The following is a 15,384-nucleotide window of genomic DNA, read 5'->3' as shown; positions in this document are numbered from 1 at the left end:
CTATTATTAGGTGCATATCCAAGTGTTTGTGCGAAGTGTGGAAGATAAAGTATTTAACTTAAAGCATTTAACTTAAAGTAGTCTGTCATTTTGGTCTTACAATCAAGAGTAGCCTAATATGTCATTCGAAACTGACAAATCTTATTTGTGTGCACTCAAAATAACTAAACGTTGTGCTTTTGTAAAATAAACTAAACAGGATGCGCTTTGTGCCGTCTCGGCCTCTGTGAACTTGAATGCCCCAAAAACAGAAAATCAGATTATGTTATGAAACATGCATATAGGTGCGTGTTCTATTCTGCGGAGATGACGAGTCAGCATCGTCGACTGAATCTCTGCAGCCGAAAACACAGAAAACATTATCAATAAATTATAGAAATGTCCAGACAGACTCCTTGCTGTTTTTTCACGACACATTTATTTTGCCGCTGGGCTGTGGCAAGCTTTATGTGAACACTGATTAGGCTATGTTTAGACAATCAAAGGCTTATTAATATACACCTGCTATTAGTCGAATAATTGCGCAAATGAACGACTAATAGTCGGCTAGAAAAATCTTTAATCAAGTGCAGCCCTAATTTGAAATGTGATATAAAAATAAAATATTTCTTTTAGTCAGTGTACTAAAGCTAAATATATGTATATATATGAAGAGTTCAGATGCAAAAGCCTCTAAATGCCATTTGAAATTTTCTTCTTTAATGATGATTTTTATCAAGCTTGTATATTTAAGTTCAGTGATTTCACTTAAATGGCAATGATAATTACCTATTAATTGTTATTTAAGTAAAATTACTAAACTTAAATATACAAGTTTGATAAAAATCATCATTACAGAAGAAAATTTCAATTTAGAGGCTTTTGCATCTGAACTCTTCATATATATATATATATATATATATATATATATTAGTGCTGTCAAATTGATTAATCGCGATTAATAGCAGCTAACATAAAAGCTTTTGATTACATAATATATATGTGTGTATATATTATATTTATATATATTATATATGTATGTGTGTGTCTGTGTATATATCAGGGTTTCTGTTGTCTGGTAATTACCGAACACTGGCCGACAAAATTAAATCTCTCAGGCCAAATTGTCCGATTAAAATGGCCTAATAATCCCGCCCCCCTAACACAATCTGAATCTTAGAAAAAGCATAAATTGTATGAAGCAAAAATACATCGTATCAATTAGAAGGATTATTTGCCATTTTACAAGCATTGTGTTTTTTACACCAATCCTCTTATCGATGCAGATAGTCTGCGATGTGATGTCCTCGCTGTCATGACAGCGCACCTTGGCTGTGGAGGATTGTATTTTTCCACAGCCTGCGAAGTCCTCATATGTGATTTCAATGAAATGTAACCAATAGGGATGCTCATTTCAGGTAATTTTCCCAACCGACAATCGCCACTCGTTAATGGATTATTAACCGTTAACTGATAAGATTATAGTATTGAATTGGCATTAAATAAAAATAAAATTGACGCATATCTGTAACCCATTAAAAATAGAAACATATTTTTTTATTTATCAAAGGGATTATTTTAACGTGCAAAGTGTACAGAAGCATACAGAATTAACAGAATAAAATTTTCAGCATTTCTGACTGACAACAGAGAAAAATTGAATAAAATAATACAAATAAAAAAACTAAATTGGCCAACACTAAATATATTTTTTAACTTAAATAATTAAAAAATTAAAATGATTAGATTAAGATTTTTCGTTAGGCTAAATAAAAATAGCAGCCCTGCCTCAATGCACACCGAGATGTTTTTATCTCGCCTACATTTGAAATAACGAAATTGAACGTGCAAAAGACACAATATGTGAACAGGCCCTTACGCGGATTATGCGCATTTGAAGTTGTGAAGATACTGGGAAGTTTTGATTTTAAGTCGGCAGCTGCACAATTCAGCACTGCAAAACAGCGTAAAAAGTAGCATAAAATGACACAAGACAATCTTATAGGCCTAGTCATTTGTTTGTTCCAGTTCATTTGACAAGGAGTCATTTCACAGTGGCCAATTTAAATGTTACCAGCTAAATGACACATACTGAGAGTGTGTAATTAAGTTCCTACCCATTAATCCTACCCATCTCCACCCCCTGATCCCTAACCCCACCCCTAATCCTACCCATCTCCACCCCTTAGATCTGGATCCAACTCCGCCCCCTTGGATCTTTTAAAGACATGGCGCTGCGCTTCTTGTCCAATGTGCGCCCCCTTTAGGGAAATGGACAAAGGCCGACATGAACACACACACACCAATTTACTTGATAATAAAGCCATAAAGTAGGCTATCTTTCAACTCAGGACAGCGCCACTTCTCACAAATACTGACAGGATTGGAGATTAAAGTTAACTGGCACGTAACCGCCGGGATTGGATGCGTTTTCAATCCGATAAACGCTGTGATTGGTGGAAAAGATATGGAGCAGGCGACTGACATCAACATAACCAGTCACAGTGTGACATACGCTTCACAATTGCAATGTTTAATTTTAAATGAATGTACCCTACTGGCAGTCTGGCACACGCGGGTGCTCGGTATTTTCCGTGGGTGCTCGAGCGGTATCGGCGCCTATGCCTGAATTGACTGTAACTGTGAAAATCCAGTGAAAATCTTCAGTCCAACAATAATTTTATAAAATAGAAATACTGAAATAGAAACTTCACACTTCTTTATAAAATAGAAATACCAATGAAAACATTTATTGGAAAAATGAAAACAGCTAAAAAATAAAAAAAAAAGGTTTACTGCTAAACCTGGTTAAATTTGTAACCACACGTGACACCGGTTTGAATATGAGGAATGAAGAGGAAGAGAAGATTTTCTGTGAATAACAACTTCACTTTTAGTCTGTTCCTCACAAAGCTATCAAATGACCTTGAATACAAGTACACAAGTCATATGATAAAACTTTTTTTATGAATAATACTTTTATGATGTTACTTATTTATTTTTGGAGCTTGGCAGGATAAGTTAAAAGAAATGTGGCTGGTGGAGTTTCGTGATAGCACAGTACCTGATGGTAGAGAGCGTCATTTATGGTGTGCAAATAAATTGGTGATCTGCTACAGTTCCTGTGTGAGTGTTTGGACAGTACATTATCTATTTAATTTCCACATACGGGAAAGTTATATGTGGACATGTCCGTAAAGCCAAAGTAAACAAACTGAGCAGATATTCTACCACATAATGGAAGAAAGTGAGAAGGAACAAGCCCACATGTAATGGTCTTATATAATGAGTGCGTGTTTGTGTTTGTGTAGTTGAGTTGTACGTTGACCTGTAGAGTAGTAATGAACAGTAGCTCGAGCCACAGAGCTTGTCTCTTTAGATATGCACACATGATATGCAATTAAAAACTCCATTCACATTCCAGTGAGGCTGTCAATCAGAAGCAAATCCTTTTTGACAGAAGCCAGTGAACCGTGCCAGCTAGCCACTGAACAGGAACTCAAACAGTAATGGCTTTTGTTACCAGCAAGACCAAATTTGGATGCAATTAAGTTGACCTTAAATGAGAATATATTGATATTGTGGAGACGAGACAATAATTGGATGTCTTCTTTCAGCAAATGTACATTAATTAACTGACAACTGGTTTAGCATCTGCTGCAAAGATAACAGTAAAAAGTTACTAGTGATATTACTCTATTCTAACACATCAAAAAGTGTCAATCATCTGTAAAGATATCCGTCAAGCGTGGTTGGTATGGAAAAGCATCAAGTAAACAAAGTCGCATCAGTGATGTGCAGCTCTTCATTGTGCTGCTGTTGTACTTGGAGCTTGACCTAGGCACAACATGAGCAAAGATCACAGCCTATGTAAACATCTCACATTTATGACAATCCACCCATGTGTGGCCGGCCAGTGTAATGTTGACATATGCTGTTGACATAGGAAAAACTCCCAGATATATCCGTCAGTGGAAGGACATCTCTGTTTAAAGGGGGAGAGCAAGCCATTTTTTGGAGTTAACGCACAATGCTTTCAAAACGATTCAAATATGGAGGTGTTAAAGCCCTAAACCCTGACGCCTTGTTGTGCATATTGATCATCAACATAACTTTTAATAACTCGAACCATACAATTTTTGGTAGGGATGCACCAATATGAGAGTTTTGGCCGATACCGATAACTATTTTTATCTGAAAGCCAATAACTTATATTGGCCGATAAATCTAAATCCAAATTTTTATATAATTTTTGAGAGCCTGATTACAAAAACAAAAGTCTCACCATTAAAAGCCATGACCCAAACACAATTATAATGATGCTCTCGTTATAATATTATGAAGCCTTCCTTTTTGAAGTGATTCCAATATTTCAAGCAATTCCAAACCATCAAAGTGAACAGTGCACAACTTGAAAGTGTTTGAAGTGTTTCAGGTGAAGGAAATAATAATTATCGGCTTTAATATATTGGCCAAATTTTCTTAACAGGCCGATAACGATAACATGAACAAATATCAGCCGATACTGATATGGAGGTCGATATATCGTCCATCCCTAATTTTTTAATATTCTAAAACCCTCAGTCTAAAACTCTTTTTTTTAAAACAAATGATCAGTTAAAGAATGTGCTCAACTTGCTTAAATGTTGATCAATAAATTAAATATTATAAGAACTTTCTTTATTTACTGTGCATTTCAATTGAGGTTTGTGATGTTTGCAACCATGTTAACACAATTTGGAGTTTAAACTCAGAGCTTTAGTGATTTAGTGAAACACATAAATAAATAAAGATAAATTCCTTCAAGACCTCTAATGGGGGAATAAAGAATTTGATGTGTGTAAACCTACACTTTTCAAGCTATGTTAAATTGACATGTTAGTTTGCCAAACATATCTAATAGATATCGTGACAAAAACCAAAGTGGGACACCATATTCATGGAAAGTCCCACATGATTTATATTTACATTCTTCAGTTTGAGCCAAGAACAATAACGATTTTGGATTTTTTGTACAGCAAACCGCTTACCAAATGACATCATGTGAATGATACAGCATCAAATACAAACAGACTGCGCAATGCATTTATTTCCTCTCACATTTAGGAGTGTGGTTTGATCAGTGCTTTAAAGGCCGAGGCAGGGGGACATGAACGAAATGCCCGCTCAGTCTCACCCTGTCACCACATCACTCTTTCTAAGAAGCAGTGACCTGGTAAACAGAGATTACCAGAGCTATAGCTCCTCTCTCCTTCGCTCCTAGTCAAATCAGCTTCCACTTTCAGGACTCAGATAAGTCAGTTAGCTCCTTTTGTTAAAAATGCACATGCGTGTAATGGGTTGGTCAGTTTTAGAGTGGATCTTCACTAACAAACACAAAAGACAACGTATTATGTCAGGGTCGACATCCTGGGACCCTCTGACATCCAGGACCACCAAAGATCTCAGTAATTTCTACTTAATTGAAAATGCCTGTGGCTAAGACACGTACACAGCAGACTTTATATTACAGAGCATGGCCCATGACAGCAATACATATTTGAGATATCTAATTTCTCATCCGTTTTTAATCTCCTTAAGAGCAGGAATCTCATTTGGAATGTACTAACACTAAAAAAAAAAAAAACACATACAGAACATTCAGGAGAATATACTCCATAATTGTAATCAAAAGATCTTGAATTTCATTTTCTAGGTTTTTATGAAATGTTTATAGGTGTCTGTCTCGAGACAAAATTCATAATAATAATAATAAAAAAAACATCTGTTTGCTAGGTATAAAGAATGTGCGTCCATAAAAAAAAAAACCACAGGAATGTTTTGCTCACCAACTCTCTATTATTTGCTGTTGCTTTAAATGCACAGGCAATAAAATCCTCTTGTATCAGCCAAATAAAAATGTTCACTCAGAAATTGCTATGTAAAATTCACAAATAATTACAGCAAGAAACACATTGAAATAAATGTGACATTTTGTAGAAAGACTGAAATAGTACTTTCTTGTCAAATGTTCTGCAATCATCTTTATTTTATTGTCAGCTTCTTTTTACAGTGTAAGCATAATTCAAACCTTATGCTATAGGTACAAAATGAATCCAGCTGCCAGTTGCATAAACATAGCCAATATGTCAAGACTCTGGCTAGTCATGGGGCAATCAAGTCTTACATTTTGGTTTCAAATTAGACCTGTCTACGTTTGTTTGTATGTAACTAACTTAAATAGTTATGAACTAGTTATGACTAACTTCTAAGACTAGTCTTTGCAGTTTATGCAACTGTCCCCAGCCCAATTAGTTAGATCAGACTTCTGCTGTCACCAACTGACAGCGCACAGACCGTACACAAGCAAAACCTGTGAAATTCGGGGCTCTCGCCGTTCCTTAAAACCACATCAACGACAGACTTACAAGACAATGAGTCATGCGTAGTGTTAACAGCTTGCTTGCATTATCTCATTGGCTGTAATAACTTTGAGCCTGCAAACTCCATTAATGCAGCGACTTGAGCACCAGCTGAAAGTCATTAGGCATGAAATAAATCATTCGCTTTGATATAGGTTGGTTTCAGCGGCGTAGTTTTGTTGGCCATTAATGGTCAGGGGCTGCATCTCTGCCGGTTTTCATAATCCCAAACAGACTGTAATCCAATCTCTCCAGAGTACCCTTCAAGACCACTCTCGACTTCCTTAACAGCAGCACTCATGTAAAGCACACGTCAGAGGTGCAGATGCAACGAGTTCTGTATGGTGTCTTCAAAATTCTGATTTAATTGCCTTTGTATTTATTTGCTTGGGAAACACTCTCTTAGCAAAGCAACACTGTGTTTTGTGTCCCGAGCAGGTAGCATGATAAGCACAGGGTGATAAGAACCTAACTGTATAGCACAGGAAGTGTGGAGCATTAAGCTCAGTGTGTACAAAGTTGCTTGATTTTTTTTTTTTTCTTTATCGGCTCGCAGCAATAACTTCAGGCTCGAAACGTTTACCTTTCAATGCACAAAAAGCATTGCGCTATAGACAAACACAGACTTTCCTGCATTTACACGTTTTGCTGAAGTGCAGAAAATCCACAAGAACAGCTGAACGCTTTTAAACCAGCGTATGTCTCCAAGGCTCGGAACTAAAATCCATAGTGTATGAATAAAGATACAGTGCCTGTTTTTATACCTTTCTGTCCACATCAAACAGAAAGAGTGTGGAACGCAGTGTTTTGGGATCTGAGCAGAGCAGGTAGGGAGGAAGGTAATCAGAAGGGGGTCTATGTGCACAGACTGCATCAGTCCCACTGGCACCATGACCCCCGTTTAGACACATACCATCAATTTCTGTCTATTTGTTCTGGAGATACCACACACCACTGTGACAATCTCACTTGTTTGCTCTGCTGTGTCCCCCCCCCCCACCCCATCTCTCTCTCTCTCTCTCTTTCTTACTCTTCTAACTCCAGCTCCCCTCCTCCCTCTCTTTCTGAATTGCTAAGATGAAAAATCTCGAGTGGAGTTGATATAGGCTGACTTGCCTCTGCAGTAAAATTACACTATATAGATTATATCTGAAAGCCCTTCCCCTTCTTCCCCTCCCTTTTCCTTTCCTCCCTACCCCCGCCAACCTGGTTTTATAAACTCAGCAAAGATATTAACAATTTACTGCTTCACATCAAAATTACATCTAACAAATGAATTACTGAAACAATGCAATGAAATTGTGCTTTCAAGGATTTTTTTTTTTTTTTTTTTCAAATAAGGTCTGTCACTAAAAATGGGATTAATCCATAAAACATTTCACTGTGTATGTGACTGCACTTAGACATGGATATGAGACCTATGGCAGTGAATCAAGAAGATTTGAAAGGAATAATACAACCCCAACCCCCACTCTATCACCCCACAGTAACCCTACCCCCTCCTCATTCACACACACACACACACACACACACACACTCTCTCTCTCTCTCTCTCTCTCTCTCTCTCTCTACCCCATCTCTTTATCCTGCGCACACACACACACACACACACACACACACAGTAACAGCACCATACAAACAAGAATACAAACCCCACATATCTCTGTTGTTCCTCAGGGAACTTGAAGGATAAATTAATTCCGTAGGTACAAAGCATTAAACACAAATATGATGTGAACAGCATTAACAAAAATGTGGTTACTATGTTGCTAGTGAGTGTCAGTTTGCTGATGCCCATGAGTTTGGGGCTGTGATGGTGAGCAGGTGTTTTTGAGTAAGCGATTGCTACTTCTAGCTACCAACTTATTTAGTGCAATCTATCTAATTATTTGCATATTATTTACAGTCCATAAGCGGTCTCTATGACAACCCGTAGAGGCGCTTTTTAAATTCGCGACGTAATAAATGACACGTGAAAATGCTAATGTGCTCATTTAACAGTTTAATATATAAACATTTATAGTCAGGAAGAAAAATATGATTAATAAAACAATAAACAAAGTCACCAGGTTTGTAAACATTTTGGTCTCGCGCGCTCAATCTCTCCTACTTTCTCCGACTCACTGTGACAGTCGGGTGAAGCAGCAACAAACTTTGAACAAGTCCGCGACAGTCGGCGTTAAAGTTCAGACAGGCAAAACTCAAACTAAAAAAACATACATGAAAAGCATGCATCTTGAAATGAAGCTTTACCTTATTGCAGTACGGAGAGTCCGAATAGTGAGACTGTCCCAGTCGGGAAGGATCTGTTGCTGATGGTGGTGGAGGTTGAGGATAAAATCTCACGTCCATTTCAGTAAAAACATCAACCGGCCCCTATTGCCTTTCCACTAGAAAACGTGTTCCTCACTTACTCAGAAATCGCAACGCAAATAAGAGAAGAAGGTACCAACTGAAGACTGAAAGAGGCTGTCTATTGCGCCTCACATCCGTTCCGCGGTTTTTCGCAAAAACTTTTAAATGAACCTTTACCTCAGTCGTCTTACAATAGAGGGAAGAAAGTGCTCGGGTATGAAAAGAACAAGGGCATCTGGTGAGTCTATGTTGACTGCTGTGAGTAGAGATGTGTATCTTCTTGGTGCAGCTGTGGCACAGAGTAACTGCTCTATGGAGAGAAGCGAGCGCTTTGCCAATGTTCACACACAAAAGACTCGCAAGCCACGCGGCGGTACCACTGAGCGGCCACAGGGGGCGCTGCGATGTGCGCGGACTGAGCTCCTGCTCCAGGATTTGCATCCCTTTGCGTATGATACTGTCTGAACATATGCTGACGGTAGGTTCCGTTTAGATGTGCCAGTATCGCTCTTCAAAACGAACATATTTTTTGACAGGGGTGTCTTTCACCGCATTAGAATATGATCTTGAAATGTAAACAAGAGGCCACTGGATAGGCCACTGAACTATATGTCCAAAGTGGAACACATTGACTAAAATACATTACAATAAAATCTATCTTACATAAATTCACAATTAAATTAAACTCTAAAACCTGCTAAAACTAAAAGTAGGCTAATCATGTAAACTGGCATCATCTTTCTTAAGCTGTTTTTATTAAAAAGCAGGCAAATCTTGTAAGGTTTGGAATCATCCAATAAGCACTATTTATTGTTTTAATGTGTTGATACTAGGTGGCTGAAAACCACCGGTCCACAGTTTACTGATAGCAGTGGCAATCCTAAATAAAAGGAAACTGGAAACTGGAAGTGCTTGTTAAAGATATCCATCTCTTCAAAGATCCACTCCTGGGTTTTCATTTTCCCCTCTCCAGTCGCTGCTCCCCAAACAAACTCTGGCCTGGAAGTCAAACAACATCAATAAAATAGGTGCAATATGTTTTTAAAAGTGAAATATTCCAAAGGATTAGTTCACTGATTTAATTTTGACATTACATAATGTGTCACCTGGGTTTTAGGTTACACCTATAATAAATTGTAAACTTTTTATGGTATTTCACATTTGTCCAAGGACTTCTGAAGTTTTTGTTTTTATTTTTGTTGTTTGCTTTTTATGATAGATTTGTTTCTCCCTTAATAACCAGACAACATTTTAAATGACTTTGTAAATGTAACTGCTGTTAATATATTATTATTTTATTTATGCATAAAGATAGAGTAATTGCCTTCTGAAAACAGATCAATTTATGAAATCTTTTTTTCCACTGTAATTAGGAGAAACGGTCTCTATTGGCAGGAAATCTCAAGAAATATGTAGGCTAATCAATGAAGATGAGTTATTAGCAACAACCAAAGCCGCTTTTACAGAATTAAAATAGAAAGCTGACAGACTTCACTACACGCTTCAGACCTCAGCACAGGCATAATCAAGATTGAGCTGTCCCAGATTCTACTTTTGCTCTTAAAATTCAGGATTATGCATTCTTTGAGTCATGGGTCATGTTGCAAAATTGCACAACGTAAAAAAAGGCTATTTCGTGGGGGAATTATATAAGCTATACATTATATTATTTCATGATCTATCTATCTATCTATCTATCTATCTATCTATCTATCTATCTATCTATCTATCTATCTATCTATCTATCTATCTATCTATCTATCTATCTATCTATCTATCTATCTATCTGTCTGTCTGTCTGTCTGTCTGTCTGTCTGTCTGTCTGTCTGTCTGTCTATCTGTCTTTCTGTCTCTCTGTCTGTCTGTCTGTCTGTCTGTCTGTCTGTCTGTCTGTCTGTCTGTCTGTCTGTCTGTCTCTCTGTCTCTATCTTTTTCTCCCGCTTTCATTTGTTTGGGAACTAGGTTATCAAAGCTTGAGAGAAACACAAAAAACAATGCCGTCTATGACAGATCATAATGTTTTCGTCAGAAAATGAGTAGCCCATGTTTCCTCAGACAAATGGAAATGAAGGAGGTGCAGGTGGTCCTATTTCTTGTCAATTACATTGGAGAAATTGGTAATATTCATCATTTCTCATTGATGATTATGATGATGGTGGTGAGGTTGATGATGATAGAGATACGCAGTGCTGCTGTTGGTATAATGTTTTTGGCAATGAATGCACCAAAGCAGAATGTATTATTACAGTGGCCTTTCTGCATCAAAAGCCACAGTAAAAGAAATCTGCTTTGGTTCTGTTTGGATACAGGCCGTTGAATGTTGAATGCTAGTGCACACAACAGCTCGCTTTTTTGTGGTCAAAGTCGTGTCAGCATTTTTTTCAAAGGCTGTTAATCTCTGAACAATGTGTGAATGGCAGCCAAAAAAAAAAAACATTATGGCTTCATGACATTCTCAGCCATAAAATCTAACTTTAGTCTTTTATTATTAAAAAGATGGCATAACAGCTAAAAGTTGATTTTAACAGTTGACACTTTCACAACAACAGAAAGGCATGCGTATGATTCTCAAAGTTCTGTGAACAGTTAGCTTTATGTGGCAGACTTTTTTTTCAGAGCTGATGAAATTTGAGAAATCATTAACATTTAAGCTATGCTGACATTTTGTTAAAGAACAATATGGTGCCCACATCGGGTGAATAAATGTACAATGAGGTTTCTATTCCATTAACCTTTGAGTATCAGCTGGCATTTGAAGCATTGTGTTGGCAGACTAGCACTCAGCTATCACATCACGAGAGAACTCGTAAATAGACGTATTTCAATTGGATGACACAGTGTTAATTTATCAAATGTGGAACAAGAGGTGAACAAAGAAAGATGACTAGGATAGAAAAATTGTTCAGTTTTACTCCCCATACACTGACAAACTATTTGTGGATGAGGCTTTCTTTTGGGAAGTGTGTTTGGTTGGAGGTTGAGCCTATGGGGTAGTTCCATTTTAGTCGATATGTTATTTCAACTGATGTACACAAAACCAAAAATCAATAGGATTTCACAATGTGAAACATCAGATTATCACCAGTGTTAAACCAACTTCCTCACAGCTGAAGTTCATCAGAATTCAGTGAATCAGGTTATTGATAAAGTGCATGTCCATTCACTGTGAATTAATTTCAAAACATGCGTGGTATAGCCAGAGTTTGGGTTTGAGCTGTGGTTGAACAAAAAGATTTTTTTATAATTGCAAAACCCAGTCTGTTCAGAGGTAGTTGTGTGAGTGTGTTCCTTATTGTATGAGCAATGGTTACTCTGATTGCCTATTGTTTTGTCTCTCGTGTATTTGAAAGAGCATGAGCACGTGCCGGTGCTCGATACTTGGAAACATAACTTTACCTCAGAAACAGGCATCTCCTGAATCTTAACTTCCCATCCCCCACCATATTACCTATTAAGTACATTCAAACAACCCCCTTGCACACACACCCTTCCCCCATAAAAATGTAAAACCTCCCCCATGCACTGTGCAGTTTGATTTGTGTGAACATTGTATACAGTCACAAATCTATATCTAGCACACACTGCACACACACCCGGTGGATTAGTGCAGTTTTTAGTTATTTTTACTTGATCTAATCCTTAAAAATGTCTTTTATTTTTAACCAGAAGTATTCAGGTTGATTCAGTCACATAAATAATATTGTTGGCTCAAATAAAACCAGTTAAGCTACTTTGAATGTTACCGTATGAAGCACATTTTTTAGGTTTGCTGACAAAACATTTTTAGAGTGTACCTGCTGTCTTAAACTGTACATAGGCATATAATAATTTCAAGATATAGCCAGATAAACCTTCAAAACCACATAGATGATTTTTATTCTTTAATAAATCATAGACATTTGTGCTGCATATTGCGATTTCAAGAAATTAGATTTTCAGCAAATGCTTTTTGACATCTTTTTAAATTGTCAGTGAAATGCATGGGAAGGTATTAAAATGTATTGGTGCTGCCTGGAACCAATGCGTTTTAAAGCAGAATACCCATAGAAAGAAAGAAATAAAACTAAAATGAAACATTTTTATGATAAAAGTAGGTAAGCTATCACAATATGTATAGCAAGGAAATTTTATTCATTTTAAGATTTTCAAAACAATACATTTAACAGCGTGTTTAGGTGAACTGTAATTGAACATAGTTTATGCATATTTCCAACGTAAAGACCTGATAGGCCCACCCCTTTTCAGCATTATGGGGAGATCTTACAGATTTATAAATGAACTACTTGTTTTAAAATCTACTGACATTTGTTATGACATCCGCTTTAAACATTACAGTGCTCATGATAACTTTTGATAGCTCTACGTTAAGTAAATCCACTGCACCGTCCTAATTACTCTTAGCGATGCAATAGAAATATACAGAGCTTGCAAAAAAAAAATAAGTTGAAACACAAAATTCTAAATATGGCTGTGCTTGTTTGTCTGGTGCATAAAGTCTACAGTATACCCTACTGCAAAAAAAAAAAAAAAAATATATATATATATATATATATTGACCATTGTACACTGTAAGAACTCAAAAAAAATAATTCATACCCTTAATTTAATTAAAGAAAGTATTTACACACAATTTAATTAACTAAAAATAAATCAGATTAGTTGGGTCAACACAATTTGGTAGGTTTAGGACAAATTAATTTACTCTGTTAACCTTTATAACATTAGTAGAACTAATTTTTTTCAAGTTAGTGTAATTTAATTTTTTTATTAATTTACTAAGATGTAATGTACTTGTGTTCAATCAAACAATGTCATTAATTATTATACTCTAAGTATTTTAAGAACACAGAAGACAGATCATTGAGTGCCCACAACCTAAGCACAGGCAACACTCTTCTGCATTATGGTAACCACAAAATTCAAAAACATTTCAGAAACTCCTCTAAATATCCAACATAACTGAATATTAAACACTAACAATTACCAACATATTTTTCTTTACTGAAAAACACATTAAAGCTGCAGTCCAGTTTTTCCTCTTTGTCGCCATCTCGGTTCGAAATCTGCAATTGCAGTTATTCACGGAATTATCAACTTTACGCGAGTTGTACTTCAACATCCTTGACGCGGCACATCGTGGATGAACACAATGTTTGAGTAGAGTGTGCAGCTGTCAATCACCACACCGGTGTGGATACCGGCATTCAGAATCACAGATTATTCTTTTTGCAAGTATGACCATCATAAGAATTTTCACCGTAAAAAAATGTCATCTGAACAAGTAACATCCACTTTTGTTCATGGTTCTGACATTGCAGTAAATCGCACTGATTAAATCTAAAAATAGCTTATCACATCCATGCAAATAATTTGTTCTCAAATTGTAAATGATAGCAACGTCAGCATTGTGTGACTACATGTAATGTCCTTTCCAACATGTAGCCTATATCCTTGTTTTCGCATGGGCCGGTTTCAGTATCTTTTTTTTCTGTAGCCACTCCGAAGTCAGAAGTCTTTTGCATTTTACAACGGGTGAGTGTCCAGTTGTCACTGGTGATTGTCATTTGAACCTTTCTGGATCTGCCATCAAATTGATAAGTTTAATTATATTAAGTGCTGTGAGACAAGGCTATAAATCTCCACCTACAACTTTCTAACTCGCAATATAACATACTAGCCGAGACTCCTTATTTATGTGTGCAGATGTGATGTAACGACGCAAAGACATGCGTCTTTCTCTCATGGAAATCTACCAGTACCACTGGAATTAAAAACATTATTACAAGCTTACCGCTTTGAATTTGCAAGCAGAGAGTTTTGAAAACTGGCTGGTTCTGTATTTTCTCAAATATGTATTTTGGATCATTTTTAACCCCCAAAAAGCAACGGACTGCAGCTTTAAATATCACTTAATTGCTAAACTTACTCTCCTACTGTAGTCCTTAGCCAAGCATGCTGGGAAATACAGATCAACTGCCCAATTTAGTTATGTCAACAAAAAAATGACTCATGAATATTTAACAAACATGAATTAAGTAAAGTTCAGTTTTAATATTAGGATGATTTAAAATTGTTGTTTTTTTTCAAAGCAAATCAATGGAAATAAAACTTAACTTTAGCTAATTTCAATCAATCAAATTACTGATCGAGTGTATATAGACAATATTCAGATTGGCTGTCAATATGTATTTCAAAGTGTTACCCTTAGTAATCCCCCATATATTGAATATTTGATTAGATTCATGCTTTCCAAAGACTTTTAAAGTGAGCATTACGCATTGCGTATGAATTCTTGCAGTGTCTTTGAGCAGAATTAGCAAGATAAGCATTTTAGCACTAAATCACCGACAGCCGAATTTCTCCATGAAATCACAGAATGCCCGCTTGCTGCCACAGAGACATTATGTAGGGTCATGTTTTCACTCTGCAGCGTCTTAATCCAGTGAAACATTTTATGCATCTCACCTGCAGGCTGTGGGTGAGGTATCATCACTGCATCAGGCTGAATACATCGTATCATACATTCAAATTTATTCTCTCCTTGCTTTTTCTTCTGTTTCACCCTCTTCCTATTTTTGATGAGCTCTGTTGCATCAAAAAAAAATGTATCTAACACCAAATGTAATCATCCCCCACTGCTCAACCACCC

General features: G+C 36.6%; 1 protein-coding gene across 2 annotated transcripts in view; it reads right to left on the bottom strand.

Annotated features, from left to right (window-relative positions):
- The window catches only part of tox (thymocyte selection-associated high mobility group box), a 60,692-nt gene extending 51,636 nt beyond the window's left edge, over positions 1–9,056 (bottom strand). For both annotated transcript variants that reach the window (XM_039676883.2, XM_039676885.2), the window contains exon 1: positions 8,634–9,056. In XM_039676883.2, coding sequence (XP_039532817.2) covers positions 8,634–8,732 — 99 coding nt within the window. In that variant the 5' untranslated portion in view covers positions 8,733–9,056. The remainder of the gene's footprint in view (positions 1–8,633) is intronic.
- Between the last annotated feature and the right edge of the window lie 6,328 nt (positions 9,057–15,384).

This window comes from Pimephales promelas, chromosome 5 (genome assembly GCF_988280905.1).
Source record: "Pimephales promelas chromosome 5, fPimPro1.hap1.1, whole genome shotgun sequence".
NCBI lineage: Eukaryota > Metazoa > Chordata > Actinopteri > Cypriniformes > Leuciscidae > Pimephales > Pimephales promelas.
Note: the sequence above shows the minus strand (reverse complement) of the source record. Positions and strands in the feature narration are given on the sequence as shown.